Consider the following 25570-nt stretch of genomic DNA (forward strand, 5'->3'; position numbering starts at 1 on the left):
CAGCTGGGAGGGAGAAGGACGGAGAGGGAGTCGCAGGATGAATCAGAGAGGGACGGTGGAACTGTCAGTGCTGCATTGGTCCTCCTCGCGTAAAGACGGGCCACGGATCATCTGTGATTACCTTCCTGCCGGAGTCTTTTCCCGCAGACAACGGTGAGTGCACTCTCTCCGTCTCTCGCTCTCTCTCTTTCTGTCATGCCACACCGGCGCGGCGTCGTCGTTGCTCGTATATTTTGTTCCCTCGCGCTATCGAGTTCAGCGCTAAGTAGATTCTGCCTTATCGTGCCGTCTCAATAATGCAACAGACGCATACAATCATGAACCGTAGGACGAAAGACGAAACACGCTATGCGAGTTACATTTTGGCGAATGTCAAAAGGATTTTCAAAACAATTCAATCCAATTCAATCCAATTCTGTGTGACGCTTGTGTACATTTATTCTATAAAATCACCAAATGTTCTCTGTGCTAAGGAACGTTCTTTGAAATCGATTTCTTTTGAACGAAAATATCGAGGCGTCTGGAAAAATATTTTCGATATTTTTAGATTTGCTCAATTAATCGTCCATACTGCGAACGACATTGACATTTCTTCGAGAAATATTAGTCAAATTTTGCATGCCACTCCAATGCCCATTAATTTATCGCGGAATACTGCGCTAGAAGTTAGTCGTGAGAAGCGTTCTAACTCTCTAGCCGTTTTTCATAAAATATAATAACGATTTTCAGCGTGTTAACGGTTAACGCGTAACTAATGATAAAGCCATTATCTCATTCATTCTTTTCCTAAAATTGTAATTGATGAGACGACGTAAAAGCATCATTAAATTATTAAAATTAATTTGAGCAAATATTTATCATGGACGCAATAAAGCACAATGGAGCGCCGTCACTTTTGATAGTTTGCCCTTTAATGATCGTAAGAACAATATATACGTGAATATGCATTGTTATAAGTTCACCCCGTCGCAATTGAGATAAAACAATACTTTGACTTTTAAGATGTAAATAAATTGAAAATTTAGACTGTAATTGAAATGTGTAATCACGTTTGTTATAAAATGTTTTCCATGACGATAGAAAGTCCAATTGACGTTACAGTCTTTCGCAGAGAAACAATGTTTTGTAAAACAGCGTTTTACAAAACTGAGATTCCCTCTCGACGTTACAATTTATTTCAATGAATGAGATCGCGCAACATGTCGCACGCTTAAATTCCGCTATAATTGCGCAATCTAGAAGCTGTTCGTGGATAAGCGACGCAAATAATTCTCAAGCTCTGCTTTACGCCAATCTCACCATGTTAGACCCGCGGCGTAATTACTGACGATTACTCGGAGAGAGAAAGAAATTCGCGTCTGCCGTGCGTCTGGGGGCTTTGCCGAGCCGAGATGAAAGATAATAGGAATGTGAGAGAGGAATGGCCAGACGCGCGTTCTTAAGATGCAGCCACCTAATTGCACCGTTACGCACAGCCCGTTAAATCATCGCGAAAGCACCGCTTCTCCCCTGTATCGTCCGAATCTCAAAGACGCTATTAAAAGCCGCTATGGCATTAATTGCGGAGTAATTAACTCCGGAGAGCTATATCGAATATTGTTTTGTACCATACAATGCCAATTTGGCGTTTAATCAATGCAGAATTGTAATCTAGCGCAATTTAATTATAATTACGAATTTAACTAAATGAATTGTATGGTAATGAAGGTATAACGCATATTTTCATTGGAGCTCCGTCCCAAGTTTTATATTGCCGTATAGAAATTTCTGTATGGACGGCAGACTGTTTATACGTATTTCAGCAAAAAAAAAAAAAAAAGAAATCCTCGTCACGTATTGCGAGATATGCCTTGTGCAAATTTACAGAAAGCGAAATTAAGATCCGGCTGACAAACTCGTGCGAATAATCGGATCCAACGGAGGAGCTTGCCCATCGTGCTTGCTGGGCAATCGGCGCGAATTGCAACGCTCTGTGTTGTTATTCCGACATGACGTATCAAATGCATTCAGCTGCACGAATGCCCGGCGTCTTTTCTCCCTCATCTTCGAATTGGCCACGTGCTGGCCATGTGCGAGTACGAACCTAATTGTGCGCGCGTGTACGCGACCCGCGCTTGCCAGCCGTTTGTGCATGCACGCGCGAGTAATAACGTCGAAAATTCCGATGTCGTGGTTCGCGCGTTATTAAGTTGCTGCAGAGATTCTTATCTACCACCACTTGAAAGTGATATCTAATTGCCCGAAGAATAAAGCGTTTCTTGCTTCTTTTCATGACGCCACTTAGTCGCCGCAACTCTATATACGCAGCATAATATTATTTCGTTTTTTGTTTGCCCTCGCCTAGTTCCACTGTCTCGGACGATTTATCGGCACGGTTACACGTTCGCGTTTTGCGAACTTTATCGTAAATGACCGCACGCGCGTGCAGTTTAATTATAGAAATGGAGCTGTGTACTTGGTGGTGACCATACGTATGGGAGTAGCCTATGATAATCGTGGCGAAGAGTACGTTTTTAGTAAAACTATAAATAATCCACGCAATAAGAGCATGCGAAAGTCGAATACCTGGGTCACCGGACGTTTTCGTTCGTTTCGTGCATATACGCCGTCGAACTCGACAGATTCGCGTATTGCAAAGTTTGCAAGTCAAACCTAATCGAACGAATCTATCTCGATACCACAGCTTTGACGTAACGAAATTAATTATTTAACCATCATGAACATCGCTTACGTATACACCGACAAGGATCGGACAATTTGCGGTAAAAACGAGAAATATTAGAAGCGAGTAATAGATAAAAATTCTGGTTGTTAATTAATGTCGTGTTGATTATCTTGTGTTGATTAACGTAGATGCGATCTCTTCGAATACCGTGTCGTAATTGTATATCTCTGCTTCGGTTACGATGATTTTAAAAGAGCTAATTAAGTGCTTAATGCGACAATTAGGAATTACTTCTAGCACTACAATGTGCTAACGCGAAACATGTGCCTTCACGCTCGGAGAAAATCGCAAATAAGTCGCGAGCCGCTATGTCTCTCGGTTCTTAACCATAAAAGTCTCGCGATTACGTCAGGGTTCGTGAGTCACAATGTCTGCTGGCCTAAAAACGCTGTTACCACAGCGAGCCATCACGTGTCAATAATTTCTTGAAGAGCGTCTCGTCAAGGACGGCAGTCGCGGTCGAATTTTAATGAATTTACATTGCGGATGCACCGACGAGAAAAGAAAGACAGGCGTTATCGTTGGCTCCTACTTTTATGCGGAAAGAGATTTATGTAGCGATCGGAAATATGTCTCTCTATTCTAACGCCGCAACTGTACGTTGAAGGATCACGGATGAGAAGAGTATGAAAACGATCGAACGCGATAACGTGATATCAAACGCGTCCACGCTGCTGCTGATGCACCCACACTGACTCTCGATCTTTACAGAGGGATGAATCGCTCGAAAAGAGCAACAAAATGATCGATTTCACCGCTCCATCCAGAGCTCGAATTCGTTTTGGCTTTACAATTAACTTTTGCTAGCACCGCGCGAATTGCGCTACGATAATGCGGCAGGTGGAAGCAAAAAGTGAAAGCCAATTATAAACCTTTGATATATCCTCGCTCGGAAATCGCGTGCACTCATGGTAGCTTGACGTTTCTCTTTGCGCGACTTTGAAAGATCGACAGCTTAAAGAGAACTTTACATTTTTATTTGTCTAAAATATCACCTATTATTAAGTGTATAAATTTTCATTATTTAATAATTATATAAAAATTAAATTTAAAATTTGTATCATATAATAATTTAATACTAATCTACAAAATACTGATATGTTAATTTAATTAACACTTCATGATAGAGATACTCAATTTTATATCGGAATGTGCGACATGTTACAGACCTGTAAGTAATGAATTTCTAAACGCAGAGCAAGCAATATTTATTTGGTCATTACGATGCATTCACTTATGGGGCCACTTATGCTTTGTAGCTAATATAACCAGCATGCAACTCTATTTTAAGTATAATTATTTGGAACTCGAGGAACTGCATCGTTTTCCACGCACACACGCCGAACCGATTCTATTTTCACCCGCGATATTACCACTCTACCAGTAAGCGAATTACAGATACGCAATATTTGTCTAAGTGTTTATGACGCCAACGCTACTACCTTTATCGGAATATTCCGCAAACGTATCTCAATTTAACGAACTGGAAAAGCAGTTCGTAATCCCATGAAAAATATGCGAAATTGATAGAATTTGTTAATTTCAATTTAACGTTATATTTAAATTTTAAATTATCCAAATAGTACGTATCTGTTTTTTCCTTAAAAAAGTCCGTCCCACCCGTTGCATGTAAACTTGGCGCGAGACACGTGTCTCTTGATAACTCTACATTTGCATTGCCCTTCTTTTTTTTATTCGTCTCTAAACACCTATATTTAAGTGTAAAAGCACTTTGCATGTTAAAAAATAAAAATGTCTTATCTTTAAGTCATATTCTAGCGTCAACAACATTAAATTGATAATCTCTAAACATTAACTACTTTGCTTTTTTTATTGTAACACGTTTTATAATATAAGTTAAATTTAAAAATTTAATAAAGATTTATATATCAGGCTTGACGTATCGATACTGTCTTCTCAAGGAAAAATGTTACAAATTATTTTGTTAAAATTCAAATAAAAGAATTCAGACCGCCGCGGCGCCGGTGATATGTTAAATATTATACATGTGTTAAAATTCATATCGATCAATCAATGTCCATTCCTGGTTTCAGAAATGACGAAACTTTTATTGTTTTTACAGAACGAGAGCATTGCGAGCAATAGACAGCTGAAATATGGCAGCACCACAGGCGTCGTCGCGTCTCGAGATGCTGCAGGTAAAATAATCGATTTTGTCAACTTTAAAAATGGCAGCATTAAAAAAGATAAGTTTCCATCGACAGACAAATTAATAGGTTCATTTAAGAACAAATGTATCGTTTAACAACAGTGGCGTCTTTCAAATGTCGCTTGTATATAATTGTATATAATTGTTGCTATATAAAATTATAGTAATAAAATATGAAATAGTGTGAATAAAGAAGTAATGATTTGATCAACTGAGATCTCGTTTCATTATAAATTTTTTTAATTGCAATAATTTTCAAAATTGATGGGATCTTAAATAAAGTTTGGATTGCCGATTAAATTGTCAGGCAAGTACTTCCTTATTTTTTTATAAATAATATACATTTGTCAATGTCTAAAAGTTTGATGCTAATGAAGAATTGCTATAATGATATACTCTAATAATTACTATTAAATGCATTATTAATCATTTCTTTCGCCGACATGGATATGGGAGCTTATAAAAGTTTATTCTCAACTGTGACGCTTCATTACGTCAGATGTTAATCATAATGTTCGTAAAATAAATCGCGTGCATCGTGCATCTGCGAAAATGTTATATAAAGTAGAAACGCATTCTTGATTAGAATCTTTTTTGCGAGAACGTAACAAACTGTACGTCGACTGTTGCGTCGCTGCAATTATATCTTTCTCTTTCTCCCTTCCTCTTTTTGTCACTTGTACTTAATATCGAAATACATTCTGGTTAAGGTAGACCGGTTAAGGCAGTTTTGACGCTGTTCTTTTGGCCCACGTATCGTTTCTGTATCGAACGAGCGCATATATGGCATCTTGTACAGGTAACGCGCGCGCAACGATCGACCCACGTATCGATATATCCAAATCCGATGGACAGCTGATATTTAGATGAATATCAATCGCAGATCTATCTCTCTTCCGCCTACTTTTCTACAATATGTGTTTCCTAGTATCTTGACATAAAAATTGATCAATTCAGTACTTACGTAAAAATTATAGAAGAGGCTCTAAATTAGTCTAAATAATAATTAATCCATTATCGTGTGTTTACTTTGAACACTTCTTATAAAATAAACAAACGATTATTACAACGCAAAAATAAACTTATAAGCAAAATCTAATAACATAAATATTCATGCAAATACTTTCTTTTTATATTTATTTCTACATGCTCAATTTACTTTCGAAATCGTATCCACGTTTTAGAAACGCCCTGCATATGAACTTTAATAGCTGACTTTAATCTCTTATACGACACACCTCTAAGGGCATTCCCCGGCAAAAGATAGGCCTATGTTAAAACGAAAGAAGAATGGTGAGACTTGAAGGGAGTAAAAAAGTGAACGCTTGGTTTGTCAACCATGACCGACTATTGAGGGACTCGTGACCATAATACTGTGACGTCACTTCCTTCGCATTGAGATGCGTCATGCGACAGACTTCTCAGACGCATTATCTTCACTAAACTATGTACATATGTCTTAAAAAAAGAATCTTCACAGCTGTTCAGAAACGGATGGTAATAATCTGTCCTCATATATATGATTCTAATTTTGCAATTGTTTTTGCACTACTACGATACATGTTATTTATGTATAGCACTCCCTGCGGATTCTATCGATTTCATAGGTAGTCCAAAATAGACTTCAAATCATTCAATTATTACACGATTGCCAAGTTAAACATAGTATTTTTCCACAGATTCTGTCGCGGTTTATAGGTAACCTAAAATGAATTTTAAGTTGTCTAAGTGCAGGTCCAAGTATAAGTTTGCACGTGTGTGTATAATTCAATAATTCTTTCTAGAAAACGACCTCTGAAAATAACTTTCAAAGAATACAATTTTCGAAGCGATAATCTACTTCAATTCTCACAGTTCTCAATAATTCTTCCTGCTCACATTTACTATTTTTATGCACGCCCTAGTTATGATAATACTCTTGACGAAACTGTTCCGTGCATTTGCATATTGCATATTATTTGACTTGAAGATGAGAAATCAAGTGGAAATCCATATACACATTAAATAATTTTATTAGCCAGTTTCATCTTTTCTATTTTGGCGCGTCATGATTTTTATGCAACGAATTGTTTCTGTGTATCCGTTTTGCGCAGGCATGTAAAATGAAGATCAATCTTTCATACAAATCTTCTTGACGCTAAGGTATCAAAATATCGCGGGCAGTTTCATCTTTTAATGAAAAGGTCATTAAGCAAATCACGCGATGTATTTTACTGATACACCAAATTCACGAATATCATCACTACTCGATCACAAATTCTGCAGATTAATTTATTATGGATCATTAAAATTAACTACTTTACATAAAAATATTACTAATTATAGTATCAGATCCTTAAAAATATTTATACCATACTAAAACAAAGATACTGCGCGACGAAAATCAACGATCTCGTGTCGAAGAAAAAGATTAATTTTCTAATGATTAAAACTAATTCATTAAATCGAACGATAAAATTTAGAACAAATTTTACGCGATTAAAGTTGTTGCGTACTTCGTGGAAGTTGCCGTGTTGTTCTGAATTTCGTATAAGGCATGAGAGGAAGTGGATACGTGCAATTTCCAAGAAAAATGAAAAACATTAATGCAAGCAGAGCTATAATGCGGAATGTATTATACGCAATGTGCGATTCGTCTTTAGGTAAGTAACTCTTGATATTAACGCGCAAAAACGATCAAAGTGTCGAATGAATGACGCAGATATTTCGCGGTGCCCACGCTTGGCCTTCCTGCATCGAAGAAGTCGAAAAAAAAAACGAACGGACATGAATACATTACGTCATTATCGCTTCGAGTATCCAACTCGGTCGTGATTATACACGATTATATTATCCGCTCGCTAATACTTCCTATAAATACCTTTTACAATTGCTGGTATTATTTTATATCATTTGGTACCGTCACAATAGACTGTGTCTGAGGAGAAAATTGGAATTCATTGGAATTATTAAACTGCAAAGTTATCTGAGAACTTCTAATTCTAAACTAAACGATTCAGACCATCGTTGAAAATAGTTTATAGAAAACTATTTCATTCTTCGGGCTAATTAGACCGCGTAGTAATTGATGTGCTAACCCATTTTTAGATATATCGTCGGAAGATGATGTACATCTGTAACGTGTTCCAGAATTTTATCGGACCGTAATCTTTTTACAAATTCCTCCTGGTTAAAAAATTACGAAGGGAAAATGCATAATCGTTGCAGCTAGCGTGAGAGAGTTAAACGTAGGGAAAAAAATCTTTATCGAAATCTTCAAACGCATAATTCTAATTTCTAATCGCATGTGACAGACATGCGTTTCACGTGCAAGCGTGTACGCAGCTCGGCACGCACCGACACGCAGGAAAGAGGTGCGTGTTGCACGGAAAGCGAACCTCGCTCGGATAAATCTGAAATGTGGATTCGGAGCAAGGAGGACCGCCGCGCCGCGAGCGGCAAACGGGTTAGCTCATAAATAATTGATGACGAGGTGCGATGCAGCTTCGTTCGCCACCGATTTGTAATTGTAATTTCGCGAGGTGCATGCCCAGTTAAGCAAAGTAATTATGGGCAGGTTTCGTTATCGGGACATGTGCACGATCTATGGAAGACAACGAGATGCGCCGTAATCTCGATGTTGCCTCTCGTCTTTTTCTTTTCTCGTTGTTCCATCTCGCTGGTGTTTAACTTTCGTTGCCGCAAACAGCGCATTTCTAAAGCAGAGATCGGAACCGACGCGCACAGCACTTACAATTAGACATAGGAACTAGATCCGTGTTTCGATACTGCAAGCCCGCAAAAGTATCTCTCTATCTTTCGACGAAATCGCAATCGATTGGGATGCATTTTTCACGTTTATAACGGGAAATTAATTCGAAACTTATACCAGCATTGAATACCCTTTCGAGGAAGTGCCTCGCCGATACAATATATGAAGATGTATAAAAAGTTCGCATGCGGTTGCACGCGAAAATTCGATTCGTCTTCGACGAAATGCAAAGTTCAAGGTTCCTCGAGAGCATCGTCGGTCGTGCGAAATGATTGGTTCTCGGTCTGCCGAGCGCCGTAATCGCGAGTATAGTACCTGCGCCCAGCATTTCCACGGTCCTCTCCGTGTCCCCCTTCCTCTAGCAAACAATAAATCTTGTATTTTTCGTAACCTCGTTTTCAAACGCGCCGTTCGGAAGCGGGCGACTCGCGGACAATCGATATTTCGGGAAAGGAAGGAGGGGTCATCGGAGGTATACACATACAAACGTATAAATAAATAATTCTCAAATGACTGTAGTCTCGTACGTCAAACGGCAATCGGATGGAAACCACTTGGCCGTATTCTGTCACTCGTTGACAATACATTTATGACGTAATAGGAAAAGGGATTTGGAAGCGACAAAGAATTCGATTATTGAGTTATTTTAATTGCAAAGTTCAGTCAAGAGAAATTGGACATGATTTCATTTATAATTATTTAAATTAAAACTAAAAACTTTTACTTGGACTCTTGGCAATTTAGATTTTTTAAATAAATTACAATGAAAGAAAATGTTGCTATGTGTGACAACATATGAAGCACTTAAAAAAATATTATGCTGTATGCATATCGTATGAAGATTAATATTGTTAAGCCTAGTGTCCACGATGCTAGAAATCGCTCCGAGATCTCGGACGGGGAAAGAATTAACCAATATGGCATTGGTCAATTGGTCGAATTGTTTAAATGTGATTGGTCAATTCTTTCTCCGTCCGAGATCTCGAAGCGATTTTCTAGCATCGTGGACACAAGGCTTTACGAAGATAAGATAAGCATTTCTTTCATTGGAATGAAATGGTTATCTCGATCTAAATTCGTTTGCAGCCGACATTGTTGAGAAATGACTCACCATTTATCTTCTCACAGAAGAATTATGTTTTCATTGTACATTGTTTTGCAAGCTACGCGTATTGATACTTTTAAAAGGAAAGCGTGCTTTTCTCGCGTGAAGGCAACTAATTTTCGCGACAGCTTGCCAGCAGCTTGCGGTATTTCCCAGCGAAAACGTAATTTTACGCGAAAAGCAGAGCTCGACGGGGGAATCAAAGTGACGCGCGAACGAGGCAATTCTCTTTTCTTCCTTTCATTTTCGTAGTAATATGACGCAGCAATACGTTGCGAACTTGATAGGCAGCACGCGAACGGGTTGTTTCCCGGGAAGCATTACAACGATTTTTCCTAGAAACCTATTCCTGACGAAGCGCACAGGGTATATAGCCATAAAAATCGAAATAGGACACGGTTTACACAAATATTCGATAGCTCCAGAAACTTTCCACACGAATGTGGGATGTATCTCAATTACTGTACCGCGTGAAACGTAAAATGCCTACGATTGAGATTTAAAATACGTGATACGACTAAAAATTTTTAGTAAATTAGATTTCTATTCGGCGGATAGTCTCGTCGCTTAGCGCGGGACGCAGCTGCGATAACGTTCACCTTATTGACGCAAATTGACATTAACTCGTCCAAACGACCAATTTTTCGCATCCATGCAAGCGACAAGGAAGTAATAAATCTTGATAAACCAACTGCCAAACATACGACTCGTTTATATCAATTCCTAAGATCACTCCCATTACTCTTTCCAACCTTGAACTTTATACCTCGATGAAATTTCCAAGTAACATCGATAGGTTGTCTCGAGTTCTTTGCAAGCGCGAATAAAACTTACCCCGACTGTAAAGACTGTAATATGCCGTGACGAACTAACTTTATTACTGCTACACTAAGTGGAAAAAATAAAATTGGTTTTATACATGAAACGTTTTAATGATAGAAAAAAGATAATACCTTTAATATAATTATTTTCTAAAAAAGAAGACCAGAGTGAGAAAGAGAGATTTGTTCTAGTATTTTAAGTTATAAGATTTGGAGACATTAATAAAAATTTGTGAAAGTGCAATAATAAAATGCAATGAATGTATCTCATTTCATTCAAAAATCTATTGGTATCATGTCGCATTATTTGGAGAAATCGCTGTCGTATATGGATTATCAAAATATCATGCAATCTCTCCTTATTTAAAAGTGACTTAGTATAGCACTAGAACAGCGAGCATGTCACGTTCTACATGCCTTATACCCTGCATGTACATAAACCTACTTATATATATTTGTAATTTTATTTGTCTAGTCGCTTTGCTCGATTACGCCACTGTTTGCGAAGGTAGGAGCGGAAAGAACGTTAAACTATTGAAGCGAATCGATGTAAATCAACACTTGAGACTCGGTCGCATGTGTGCTTTTTCGATCGTCCGCCCAACGGTAGCGCCCAACGGTCGTAAGGGTGGATAGTGGATAGCTTAGACGGACATGCGCGCTGCCCCTCGCGATGTCAGCACGCTGTAGTCTGTAGTTTGCAACAACACTGTTGTGATGGTAACACTCACAGTGCCGCAGTCCTATCGGCGTTGCAATGTGCGCATTGACCGATTATTAAACCGTTCGTCCCCGGCTAATCGTGTTCCGTAACTTTCGCGAAATTAATCATTTCGCGATTAACCACGCGATCGTCTGTGAAAACGTCCGACTGCATTCGCGCGAGTTCGCGGTGGTACATACACGCGTTTTACCGGTTGGTGTTGACATTGAACACGTACGCTGTCGTGTTTTGCGCGCGTGCAAATTTGCATGAACGTCAGATCGCGATTTCACGCGGAGAACGGTGCGCGTATCGCCGCGCCGCGACGTTACACCGCGCGAGCGACATTATCTTTTGCAAAAATATATATCACTTACGCTAAAATATATAAAATCGAGTCACATTCTGAAAAATGGCATAGTCGTGTTTGCTCGTGCCCATTCGTTACCGCGACTATATCGATTTAACGAAGATTGCCTTCCGTAGATTCGCTAAATAAAAGTACGGCAAATTTCCATAAATTATCCCGGAAATTATAAACTGTCACAGTGTGCGACGTCATAAAAAAACGTTCAGATATTTTAATAAGTGAAAAAATTCAACTCTGGAATAACATCAATGTTTTCTAAAAATATATTCCAAAATTGTTTTTCTACTTCTTTAATTAAAAACATTTAATCAATTCAACAAAGATATTTTATAATAAGATTACAAAAAAAATAAACTCGAAGATTACCAAATTTCTATCGATAATAAATCACAGATTGTCGCTATGTGTAAAGAGTTAAAATGATACGAAACATGCGGAGTAAAGAAATTGCGTGACGGCGCAGGTGCATCTGCCGCATAACATTTATTTAAAAAATTTAAAAAGTATCCACTAAGCGCGGGAGGTATTAATATATACGATAATATATAAGAGAAAGTTATTTATAAAGACGTTTCAAAGATAGCATCAAGAAGTTATTTCCATTACACGCGAATTTTTAAAATATCGATAAGCAAACTTAATAAGGCGCTCCTTAATAATGTTCAAACTTGCCTCGAACACGTAAGCTCCCTTTCGCGAAGTTGAAGGAGAAGAGATCGTGAACTTGACATATCGCAACCTCATATTGCAACCTCTACTTATCGTCAGTATAACTAGGCTCGTGTGACTACTACTCTTAAGCAAACTTCTCCTTCATACGTCTCTTCTTTTTTTAGGACTTCTATGTTAGACATCATGCATGCGCGAAACGTAGCTACGTTTTCTACATTTCCAAATCTTGAAATATTTAGAGGCCGCGCATAATCGATAAATAACGATCAGACGTGTGAATTTAAAAATGTGAATTGGAAATGTGACTGGCGAGCTAATAAACTCTACAAAACTGAATCTATACGAGATGCTCGAAAAGAAATTGAGATGGCTACCTTTAAGTGCTAAAAAGAAAAATCGGTAGTGCCGATGATTTGTGATTGGATAAACGCGTGTCCTCGCGCGTGCCTGATTTTTCAATGTAAAAGAATTTGTGTGCGGATCTCAAGATAATCACAAGGCCGACGACATTCAGAAGAATTGAGAAACCGAAAAGAAATGCATATCCGGTCACAACAGCTGGGCGCTCGCGGAGTCTCCATGGACATGAAAACGTCATGGGCGGCTCAGGAACACGACTCCACGTTTCCTAATTTGGAAACTATGGTACTACTTTCAAAAGTTAAACATAAATTTCAAAAATAAAATAAACGTGTCGCAAGATATACCAAGATCCAAAAATATAAAATATGTCACGGTCTAAAAATCAAATTTCTTATATTCCAAACGCCGAGTTTAATCAATGAATATACCATACATGTGCAAACGAGAAAAATATCGTTTAACGAAGACGGAGAGACAACGTAAGTAGGTGATTGTATCGTCAAAGCGGGTCAACGTCAAGCATTTCGTAAGACGGTATCCTGAAGTTGGAAAAGGAGAAACCGCGAAGCGAGGCACGGGAGAAACGGGAACGTCGCTTATTCTATATACGGTCATGTATGTCGGAGTCGTCGACTTCTCGAATCTCGAGTAATCTACGCTGTGCCCACGCGATTTAAATCGACACCCAGTCCACGATCCCTTCCTTTAAAAACCGCTCGCGCACGTTTCTACCGCACGTATAAAACAGATACGATCCCGAAGCGCTACTTCGCGTATCGTTTATTGATTTATTTTCAACTAGCATTGTGCTAAACTCGCCATTTAAGTTTCATCTTCTTGTTCGTCTTTCGTCTATTTTTCGTTTCTCCATGTCCAATTCGCAATCAGCTATTAATGGTCGAAGCATTATCAAATAGCATTATTTAATTAGAACACGGCGGAAATAGCTATCATGTTTACCAGGCGTATCGATCGCTGAAATCTAACGGACATATATTACCAATGTAATGGCAACGCATTACGGGTATTTACTGATTGGAAGAAATAATGATAATTCTACATATGCGGTCAATAACGTGTAATTTAACTCTATGTCGTGCGTGGTTTACAAATTGTTTCCTAGATCTGGAAAATACTTTCGCCTTGTAATACTGGACTAATCTGACGTCTAAATAATTACACGTATTGGTCGTGCAGAATGCAATGGTTGTCTAGAAGTCAAGATTGCCTTAATGCAGTTTTTTGTACCGTGTCTAAAAATTTCCTAGTATACTTGTTAATTGGTATATAATCACGAATATAACCAATTAACACTGCATTATCATTATCAATAATCTCGTTGAATCTCGAGTTTACGCCGAGTAACTGCACGGTATATAGAAGCAAAGTGTTCAATATGGCGGGTTCATTAGGAACGAATCAATTAGTGGCGCGGCTGATTGCCGATGCAATCATTGAAGGGATATACAATTAGGAACTGCTGCATGATTATTAAACCGCAGTTGATCTTTGCTCCATCGTTCCCAAAATGATTACACAAAATTCCAATTCTCACAAAATATATGTCGTAAAAAGTTAATAATGAGCTTATCAAGAAAAGCAACAAAATTATTAAACCTTGGAGAAATATTACTCTATCAATTTATTTCTTTATGATATTTCATGAAAACGGATGTTTTAATTAAATAATTTAATTAAGCAATGTACTATTAAATTAATTTTTTTTTTTAATCTAGAGTATCGGGAGAAAATCTTTTTTTCTTCAATATACGATTATTATAATTGAATCAGTATAATTACTGAAAAAATCCAATTTACAGAATAGCAGCGCGAATCTTTTTTCGTCAACTCTTTTGTAAATGAAATTGAGACCTTATCATCATCGGTGGCTATATAATCGCACGAGTTCACTCATAACTTCGCAATCGAGAGTAATACCTCTAATAATACACCTCGGGCGCGAAAGAGCCAAAGCGTCGAGCGGCGCAGGGTTAAGAGACGAACGATCCCTGCTTTAGCATAATAACGAGTTTACTAACCCCCCTCGGCATGTAGGTTAGAGGTGAATCGATGAGGCAGCGCCGGTGCCTGCATGTGCATCGTCGTTTCTATAGCCTGCAGTAGAGCCTGCCGCGATACCATGCACCTCTCGCATGCGAGCCGACGTTCCAACCGCGAGCAACGTCGGCCCGCATTTCCGCGCGGCGACACACCGATACTCAAAGCGAATTATCCCGCGACGCAGGCCCGCTTCCAGCAGAAACAGCTGCAGGAGAAGGAGCAGAAGCTGCTGCAGCTGTACGACCAGCAGCAGCAGAGGGCCTACCAGGTGGTGCAACGGGGTAGCGCGGGTTCCAACAGCTCGAATCACGGCAGAACCGCGACAACGACGACGACGACGACGGCGAGCCACACGACCTCGACCTCGCAAGGCGGTAAAGTAAGTGGAAATCGGTTTACCTACTATAGAATCAGCCGTTCCGTTGCGCGCTGACTTATCTCCGAAAGTATAAATGCTATTTTTTATTATTTCTTTCACGCAGAAATGGAATTTTAGCAAGTTGCAAATTTAGGCGATCTTGCGAACGTTTAATTTGTCGTTTGAAATCTCGTTCGAGCATTAATTGTCGCACAGGTGAGGCAAATGTTCGACGAGAGGCGGCAGACTACCGTGAAGGGAATCGACAGGAGCTACCCGCTGGAACCGCTCGAGAACAGGCTGCGAAAGCAAGCGAATACGAACGGCGTAGTGACGCAGAGGAACGGTAATGTGACGGTGAATCGACAGTCCGTGAAACGCGTGACACGCGCGGACTTCAACAGCAACGTTAACGGCGGCAAACCCGTCGTTTCTTACCACGAAGAGATCGTTCGCGACTCATTCGGGCCATCCGTACGTCGTCACGATGACGAGGACGAGTACGGCGTCGAGAACCGCGTCGCCACATTCGCCAATGGACATTATCGTCACGAAATTGACAATGAGGTTGGTTGCACGCAAGGTGTTTAATTTTTAACTTGACGTCATATCTTGTAGGATACATGCAATTTAGTCGTATATCTAAAGTCGCAAAACAGAAATTAGAAACATTGGAAAAAGTATTCTTTTAAAATATATAATTCGTTCAACGCAGATGTCACTTTGCTAAACATTATGTTTTACGAATATTGCTATTTTTTTTTATTACCCGTATGTTAATATCTTGAACGCAGCAAGAAGAAGCGATCGACCAGGACTTGATAGAGAGAAATCGTATGATGGCGAAGATCCATCTGATGGGGTTCGACGAGACTCTGAAGCATCGCGTGAGGAACGATTTGGAGAGCGAGGAGTTTCCGGAATACCTCATGGTGGACGACAAGCCCGACAAGCTCTCGAAGAGGAACGTCACGAAGAAATTGTCTCAGGCGGAAGAACGACTCGAACGATTCAAGAACGCGAACGCGAAAAGGAGTAACGTGCCGAAACAGTCGACTTCGAGCACGGTGATAAGAAAGCGGTCGGAACAAGGGACAAAATCGAATTCCAGGTAAGAACGTTTCTCACGTTATTGAAACTGAAATTGTAGAGTAGAGTATAGTAAAGAAGACAGATTATATAAGAATATGACACATTCTCGAGATTCGAAATTAAGTCTATTATTTATGTAGCTGTGCAAATAATTGCGAATCTCGATTATCGACAAATCGCTAACAATTCGCCGCTGCTTGCCAAAATTAATTTATGTGTATGTCACGTAGTTGCAATTGCTACCCTCGACTATTCCAAATATATCGCGTTAACAATGTCCATTGTAAAAAGTTCGAAAGGAAAAAGGAAGAATATAATATCACCGGTGATCGTTTTTGTTCTAATATGTGTTTAACCCTCGCCTCATCGCCGTAAACTAGAGCGAACATTAAAAAGAGGAGAGACGGTGGATGACTAATTTGGCAGAATCGTAAACATTGAATAAATGAGCGGAGAAGAGTAATTAATTTGATTAATCTAAGTATGCAAACGAGCAAATGCGTGCCTTTGCTCCGATCCGAAGAAACGTGCAACACCATTCAAGCTTAATTATCATCGTACGCGTCGCATTTAACCGCAATTCACGCGAAGCAGATTTAACACCGGGCTGCGAGGAAACTGTAACTAGCGCAACGTCCACTACAAAAAAAAACAACTAGCGCTAATTAGCTTGGGCGCTGGGCCGAAAAATAAGGCCGACTGCTGTAAGAAAAAGCACGCCTCTCTTAGCGATCCCGCTTCAAAGTCGTTCTACATTTGCTTTCTCGACTGTGCGTTCTCAGACTAAGGAGCGAGATCGCTGGGACTTCCCCGACCAGCATGAGAAGCGGAAGTAGCCGGACCTCAGAGCGCAGTCAAAGGATTTTCGAAAATGCAAAAAGTCCGCTGTCGGTTAGAATTCGCGTAGCTGACGAAATGAGCGCGAGACGAAGGGAAAGTTCGGATACCGAGACGCTCAGTCAACGCACGAATCCGCGAAGCTTCTTGACGAGAGAAGCTACAAAGGCGGAACCCGCTTCGAGATTTTATCCTCGGAATAATGAATTTAAGTCATTGACGTCCGATGGAAAAATATTCGTAAGACGTAGCGCGAGTCCACAGTTCTTTTGTAGAGAATCCGAAAAATCTGCCACGACTATGAGCATCGATCGAAAGTCCGATTCGTCTGGATCACCATTATTTCATCGGGAAACGTTGACGAAACAAAACAGAAGTCCATTCTTCCTCAATGAATTCAAACAATCTCGCAGAACGAGTGAGTCTAAGTCACCAGTACGGGGTGACACAGGAATTTCGTCAAGACGAAGCACGAGTCCGCAATACTTTTATTATGAACCCAAACGGTCCGAAACAGCTATGAGTACCGATCGAGAAACTATCGGATCCAAATCGTCCGAACGGAGCAAGGGAATATTAAAGCGAGATACGACCGATTTCGAACGGAAAAAGGTTCAAACAAGTACGACTCTCGGTCGACAATCTCCTCGATTTAAATTGCCATTGTATGAAGAGAATGTATTCAAAAGGCGAAGCACCAGTCCGCAATTTTTTTGCAGAGAATCCGAACGATCTGCCACGACCATGAGCATCGATCGTGCATCTAGTGAATCTAAATCGCCGTCATACGATCGAGAAATAATAACGAAACGAAGCGGAAGTCCGCGATTCTTTCTAAGTGAGTCCAAACATTCTCAAAAAACGAGTGAATCTAAATCACCGATATGGAGTAACACAGGAATTTCGTCAAGACGAAGCACGAGTCCGCAATACTTTTATTATGAACCAAAACGATTCGAAACAGCTATCAGTACCGATCGAGAAACTATCGGATCCAAATCGTCCGAGTGGAATAAGGGAATATTAACAAAGCGAGATATGACCGATTCTGAGCGGAAAAAAGTTCAAACAAATACGACTCTCGATCAACAATCTTCTCAATTTAAATCGCCATTGTATGAAGAGAAAGTATTAAAAGAGCGAAGCACCAGTCCGCAATTTTTCTGCAGAGAATCCGAACGATCTGCCACAACTATGAGCATCGATCGTGCATCTAGCAAATTTAGATCGCCGTCATCGCCGTCATACGATCGAGAAATAGTAACGAAACGAAGCGCAAGTCCGCAATTTTTTTTCAGTGAGTCCGAACAATCTCGCAGAACGAGTGAATCTAAATCACCGATATGGGGTGACAGAGGAATTTCGTCAAGACAAAGCACGAGCCCGCCATATCGTGAGTCCAAACGATCCGGAACAGCTATGAGTACCGATCGAGAAACCAACGAATCCAAATCGTCCGAGTGGAGCAAGCGAAACACAAGACCGCAATTCTTTTGCCGTGAATCAGAACGATCTGGCACAACTATGAGCATTGATCGCAAAGTTAGTGAACCTAGATCGTATGATCAAAAAATATTGACGAAGCGAAGCGCAACTCCACGACTGCTAAAAGGAAAGACCGAGCAACGATCTGCCATCACTACGAGCATCGATCGCAGATACAATGGATTTAAATTGCCTAGAATTACGCGCGACAAACGTTCCACGAGTCCGCAATTTTTCTGCAAAGAATCTGAAAAATCTGCCACAACAATGTTGATCGAGCCAAGATCGAGATCAACGGACTCTACCAAAAATGTATTAAAACATCGCAGTTATGTCCCAGATACTTCCTATAGGCGACCTGTAAAATCTCCGATTGATAAAAAAGTCAGTTCTACGAAATATAGACACACTCCAAGTCCTTCAATTACTAGACACGAAGTGAAAAGAGCTTCGAGTAAAAACGAAGTCTTCAAAAATATTACGGAAGCTCGCAGATCATCGAAAATCTCGGAGACCTCCGCGACATCGGCCAGCTCGATCGTAAACCTCAAGTACGGTTTGGAATTCGATAATATTTTACAATCAGCAGGGCTCGTCCGTAAATTTATGAAGTCCCAAGACGGAAAACATCGCGCCATTCGTCAATCGCCCTCGAAACGCAATAGTACAAACGTAAATACTCGAATCTCCGCAAGAGGCAATCAATCGAAAAATCAACGTAAAACACCGCCACTTCTCCAAACAACGAGATCGCCGTCTATTGAAAGCAGGAAGAGAGCCACGCCAGAGTTCTCTCGCAAAACCATTACGCCGACAGAAGTTGACATGGACATTCAAGAGATTACTATGACGGATCATCGTATTGAACGCGACAAACTGCAAAAAGCGTCGAGCCCAATACTGAAGCGACAATTTGATGGAACATACACGAAATTGCCTAGCGGCAGAGCGAAATTCAAAACTTCGATCACCTATCCTGTTCGCAAAACGCATAGACAGAGAGAGTCCATTTTCGAATCAAGCGCTTTCAAGAGAGATCTCTCCGAAAGGAGATACACGGATCGCCGAAGCGATCGAGAGAGCGAGGAAAGTGTCATCAGCCTGAAATTCGGTCCTGTAAGCGAAAGTTCTTATCTCGGAACTCGCGACAGGAAAGATGAAAGTATAATGTCTTCTCAAACGCGGAAACAATCCGCAAGAAATCAAGCTAACTACATTGCGACTCAATCCACGAAACGTGAAGATCGACAGCGCGCGAGTTCTCGATCTTTAAATCAAATGCGAAATCGTTCTGCAGAAAATAGGGCTGATAATCCGAAAGCAACGTCTCCCGATTTTTCTAGGGTAAGAAAATATATAGTTTCGCCGATTTTATACGACTCCGCGGGGAGGACCAAAGGAGCACGCACAAAATTCGATCAACCGCAAAACTTGCGGTCTGCGCGACTGGTGCAGGGTATTGCAAAGGACAGAAACTTGTCTACAGACGACGAATATAATCGAGGAAGAGGAGAAAACAAAAATAAAGACAAAAATAAAATAGGAGTAGATGAGGTTGACGCTGGGATCGGCGTAAAGTATCAAACGGTAGCTGAAACCGCTTTGAATGAAGAGATCAAGGATTACCGCAAGATCACTCGCCCAAACTTCACTGATCGGATCGCAAACAAAAAGGTCTCCCTTCGCGAAACGATGCAGAAGCCGATGCAGTCGAGTACTTCAAAGAAAACAATCTCTCCGACGAGAGAACGTGGCAGGCGGCACGACGTAAAGTCTAGGGTTTCGCCACGCGTTTCACCTTTGCGAAAAACAGCAGAGATTTCTCGTGACGCCTGTATCCCGAAAATTTTCTCATCCCGGAGTATCGTATCAAAAGCAGATCAAAGCTCTGCATCTAAATTTTCGACGTACACCACCAAAAATCGCAAACACGAGAGTGTGCTAGTCGCGAAAAAATTGACGGAATCGTTCAATAAAATGAGCGTAAAACGTAAGACCGAAGATAGCGTGAAAGAATTTTCGAAAATGCTACGCGAGGACAGATCTGAAAAAGATCTCAAAAGACTGGACTCCGTGGAGTCGGCGTTAAGACGATTCGATTCCATAGGCGCGGAATTTGAACGTTCAAGTCCGACGAACTTCCGGGCATCTCCAGAGATCTCCTTACAAACGATAGACGCCCAAGCAAAAGTTTCCATTAAAGAATCGATCGCCTCTGAAGGAACAACAGTCCCTTCTCGCGAAGTAACGGATCATACGATTTTGAGATCGATGCTAAAATCTCCAGTCGACAGAGATCTGAAAGCTAAAAACGCCGCGTACAAAAGTGATTTAAGAATTCTCCAAAAGAAGACTCGCCCCTCCAAGAGATCAACGAGAGTCGGAAGCCCCATCGAAAGCAAGCAGAGATCAACGAAAATTCGATCACCAACGTGCAAGCGGCGATTGTTTGAATCCGATTCGGAGAAGGAGATTCAAGAAGAACGGCCAAAATCGAGTTACGTAAAAGCGCGAAAGGATGAGAATTGTCCCTCCGTAAATTTCAGATTTCGTAAAAACGAAGCAGTCTCAAACAAAAGGTCTTCCAAAGGTCTCAGTCACGACGTTACGAAAGAATCGATGAGTTCGGAAGAAACGTCCACGTTTTCCGTGAAACCGCTGCGGTCCATCGAGGACATTCGAAAATCGATCGGTGACGAACGAAATAAATTAGTCGCTACGGGAGAGTCGAGGTCAGCGATTGCAAATCAGCGTTCGGCCTCGCGAGAGGCGAGGAGATCAAGTCCTGTGACCAATGCAGCGAAAAACGTATTTCTCGGCGCCGATCCCGCGAGACTGATTAAAATTAAATCCTGTGTATCCAGGATCACGAAGAGCCCGAGCCCCGATTTGACTGCGACAAAGCAGCGCGAAACGAACGCGCGAGCGACAAGAGGAAGCGCTCCTTCGTCCCCTTCGAAAAGTCCTGAGGTTGCCCCTAGGGTAAGTACGATTGAAAAATCCGATTAAATCACCGTAAACTTGCTTTGTGATAACGAAAATGACTTTACAAAACGCCCTATTCCTTTCTTTTCATTTATTTATTTTGTCTTCTACCTATTATAGTAAAACGAAACTTTTGTCCGATTACGTTATAGACGCTACGTTAAAGTTTCCTATAGATTAGTAGTGTATCATTAGTCAATTAGTGTATTATTGAAACCTCGTAGAATATTAAAAATGTTTCGTGATCCATCATGATTCCATTTTCTTCCTTACCCGAAATATTCAAGATAATTGGTATATGTTTTCGTATTATAATTGATTTTAAATTAATATTGAATTTAATGACCTACTCCCTCAGCGTACAGAATCGAGGAATCAAGAATCGAAGCCTTCGAGAAGATCAACGGTCGGAAAAGGTGCGGATTCGACCGGAAATAAATTCGACACAACCGACGGTGTCGTTCTCCAAAATGGTTCGCCGGACGAATCTACAAGAAAATCCTTTATGATCGATTTCGACGATCGACCATCGAAAGAAGACGATGCAATGCCGTTGAAAAAATCGTCGATGAAGAAGTCTTCTAACGACGTAAGACCGATTTTTTTACTTTCCCATGCACAAATGTTATTTATTATATTGTTTTCATCGCCTGGACCAAGCGACGCTGCGTGAAATAATTCATTTCTCACCTTTCGTTACTTCGAGTTGCTTTCTTGTATAAATCCACACAAATCTAAATTAACTGATTCATTTTAAGGCAACAGATGTATGGAATGCTATAAACTTATGTTATTATCAAATTGCATACGTTTATCTAGATATGTGGTATACATTTAAGGTATACATTTATGTGATATACATTTTTCGTGGTATATATTTTATAGGTTGCCATACATCCGTTACCTCTACCTAAAAAAATATGTTAATTCATTACTCACCGACCCCGATGCGCAACAGCGGAATTACATCTGCCACGTAGCTACGTTGTATCTGTAACATACAAACATAAAATTCATATTAAAATGGTGTTCAAAAAACTTAATGTTTTGAAACATAATTCCTATATGCATCAAACTTTTTATTATTTAATTAGATATTAATTTAAATGATGAAACATTTTACGAAAAGAATCTTTACAAAGATAAATTTCTACAATATTAAATTACTTCTTTTCTTCTAATTATTATTTCTAAATCACGGGGAAATAAAACAACTCGAGAATAAACAAGAAAAAATTACTTTTACACAAAATAAAAAATAATATTTACCGCAAAGTTGTTCCACTGGCGCCCGATGCCTCTCCCAGGCCTCCTCCTCCTCTCAGGCTGTCCTTTCGGGTTGTCAGCTCCCTCGATGCGACACTTTCCGCGTCGATATCTTCTGAAACATATAAATAAATAACTTGATATTAACTAATTCTTACGCATCAAACTTCTTATTCATCATTCAATTACACATTTACTTAAATAATTATACATTTTCCGAAAAAGATATTTACAAGACCAGATATCTGGCGCAAAACTAATGTTAATCGTATCGTTATAATCTTCTCACGATTGTGTAGTGTAATTTATTTCCCAAACAATTGCAATCAAAGTCAATTGGCGGATATAATCTGTCAAAAAGTCAGAAGAAAACTCGCACGTTAATTGCAGCATTCAGGAGAAAGTGTCAATGAAGGCAATTAATAAACTCAAATTACATTATAGAAGGTACAATTATGTTAACTTAGTAACCTAAATTTTTACTTCGCCATCGAAAAGCGAATTCTTCAATCAAAATCGCGTACGTTTCAGTGTACATTCTGTATAGAAATATATTTTTACGTAATTTTTATACTTCTTAATTTATACGCGCAATCTGTTTATTTGCAGAAGCAACAGACAGCTTCCAGTGTATCAGGCCGGCCGACCTCGTCGTCGAATTCTAGTTTTAACTTAGTTCAAGATTCCAGTGTGAAAAGTAGAATGGCGGAAAGTGAAAGAGGAAAAGGAATAGGAAAAGGAGGAGTTAAAAGTAAAGGTAAAGGTACAGAAAAGCCTTCTTCCAGTAGTGGCAAGCTTGCAAACGCATCAAGTTTCAATGAAGATACAACTACCGATACGTAAGTTTTTTACGGTCCAATTTCATATTTTATTAGGAAACAATAGTTTTTGTGTCAGATAAAAATCCATATAAATTTTTATCAAAATTAGAACCTTTTTCAAATTTCTGTCTGTGACTTTCAAAAGTGTAATGTGAAATATGAATGTGATGTTATTTTCATAGAATTTAGTATAATTTCTATCATAAAAATTAAAAACTTAAAAATTCTTCCAACACAAAAAGATTAGATAATATAGACGTAAAGTTTAATTATTATATGATGTTGTAACTAAAATGGCAGGAAAGGTCTGGTAAGGTGTAAAACATGCGGGCGTAGCTTCGCGCAAAATCGAATCGAACTCCACGAAGAGATCTGCGTGAAAACTGCGACCAAGAAGAGGAAGCAGTTCGACCCAGTGATGTGCCGAGTTAAAGGAACCGAACTCGAGCCTTTCGTTAAGAAAGGCCTCGCTAAGCGAGAGGTTGGTATCAAAGAATATCTTCGGAAAGAATCAATGATTAAAAATGTATACGCTTCATCCGGATTGTCGCGGTTTTATTTCGCGAAGTCCAGTGCCTGGCTAACTCGTTCCCTCCCAAGAAAGACAAAAGCATTCATACGCTCACATTGTTTTCAGACAAAAACGAAGAAGTCGGAGTCGAAGCCGGACTGGCGACGCAAACACGAGGAATTCATCAGCGCGATCCGCTACGCAAGGGAGACGCAGGCACGATTGGCGGCGGGTGAGAATCTGAGCGATTTGCCGCCCCCGCCACCCAGCGATACCAGCGATTACGTCCAGTGCGAGCACTGTGGCCGGAAGTTCAATCGGTCTGCCGCGGAGCGGCACATTCCGATCTGCAAGCGTATGCACGACAAAAAGCAGACGCAAGCGCCGAGGGCGAGACGCTAGAAGAGGAAATCGCGGCGACGCCCAGCCTCTCCCCGGTCCCTCTCCGCAAAGAAGAAAGCTCGTTCTTATACTCCCCGATAAATTAGCGTCTAATCTTTTTAAGCGCACTCTTGCCCTCGTCTCTTTCCCGGCGCCGATTCACAAGCCTAACACTCCCCTTTGTACGCGAGACGCGACTCACTCCATTTCGAGATCTTCGCCTGCTTCACGTTTAATGTCGAAACGTTGTGTCAAAGAATTTGACAGGTTGATATTGAAGAACTCATTTCTAAATTGTCTTAAGTTTTATTAATTAAAGACTGCACGGAAGTGAGTTCTTCGACTGGAACGTGATTTATAACGCTATGACGGTCTAAATTGAGTGAAGCAGACGAAAATTACATTAATAATAAGAAAGATTATCTATGTGAGCTAACGGCAATGTCGTAATTTGGTCGTAAATTCGAGATGATCGAATATGACAGCAATAATCAAGCATTGATGTTCAAAGTCAAATAGTTATGCCGCTGACTATCGCTTTTCACTCGTGAAGCTGCTATCGCCCAACCGGGTGCTTTGAATAACTATCAATAAAATTTTTTATCAATTGAATTTTATACGTATCGTAATTGAATGCAATTTTTATAACCGCAAGCGATTATACACGCAAAGTAAAAATGTAAAAAGAAAATAATGCGTTGATAATGTACATGAAAGAAATATATTATACGTAGCACGAATGTGGGAGTGAGAAAAATCGTAATTCTTTTCGTGACACACAAAACAATGCACAGTTTCATCTTTTTCAGTCGATTTTTTACTTAATTCTCCAGAAATAAAAAATGTCGCCAATTATTCGTCTATACCACGGATACCACGTTACGTTCTGTGGTATCCTAATTAGACAGATTTCTCGATTGTTATACGATTTAGTATTTTATTAATTTTTTCTATTATTTTTCTAGTTTTATTTCTATATTTCATTTTCTAGAACCTTGGCTAAAATTATTTATATTAAAATTAAGTTTTTTTCAAAATAACATTTTATTTTTAAAGAAATAAAAAAATAAACGCATAAACGCGTTCATAATAA

The 25570-nt window shown here is 39.8% G+C and overlaps 1 protein-coding gene across 3 annotated transcripts; it reads left to right on the top strand.

Annotated features, from left to right (window-relative positions):
• LOC139818871 (uncharacterized) lies at positions 1 to 25217 on the top strand. 3 transcript variants are annotated; one of them, XM_071787878.1, is made up of 10 exons: positions 1 to 153; positions 4809 to 4884; positions 14926 to 15120; positions 15316 to 15666; positions 15894 to 16210; positions 16974 to 21495; positions 21857 to 22087; positions 23374 to 23603; positions 23886 to 24066; positions 24223 to 25217. In XM_071787878.1, exons 2-10 carry the CDS (start codon positions 4843 to 4845, stop codon positions 24496 to 24498), a joined length of 6345 nt encoding a protein of 2114 aa, XP_071643979.1. In that variant the 5' UTR covers positions 1 to 153; positions 4809 to 4842; the 3' UTR covers positions 24499 to 25217. The 3 variants fall into 3 exon arrangements, with proteins under 3 accessions (XP_071643979.1, XP_071643977.1, XP_071643978.1); XM_071787876.1 differs by lacking the exons at positions 1 to 153; positions 4809 to 4884 and adding exons at positions 11302 to 12408; positions 12482 to 12962; XM_071787877.1 differs by lacking the exons at positions 1 to 153; positions 4809 to 4884 and adding exons at positions 11302 to 11488; positions 12482 to 12962.
• Positions 25218 to 25570: the final 353 nt, after the last annotated feature.

This window comes from Temnothorax longispinosus, chromosome 9 (assembly GCF_030848805.1).
Source record: "Temnothorax longispinosus isolate EJ_2023e chromosome 9, Tlon_JGU_v1, whole genome shotgun sequence".
NCBI classification, from domain to species: domain Eukaryota; kingdom Metazoa; phylum Arthropoda; class Insecta; order Hymenoptera; family Formicidae; genus Temnothorax; species Temnothorax longispinosus.

Bases quoted from the DNA above. Each gene is read 5' to 3' on its own strand.
- LOC139818871 (XM_071787876.1), top strand. From the start codon at position 12,855: ATGCATATCCGGTCACAACAGCTGGGCGCTCGCGGAGTCTCCATGGAC. The intron at 15,667-15,893 runs GTTGGTTGCACG...TCTTGAACGCAG, and splicing joins GTCACGAAATTGACAATGAG to CAAGAAGAAGCGATCGACCA. The intron at 21,496-21,856 runs GTAAGTACGATT...CTACTCCCTCAG, and splicing joins GTCCTGAGGTTGCCCCTAGG to CGTACAGAATCGAGGAATCA.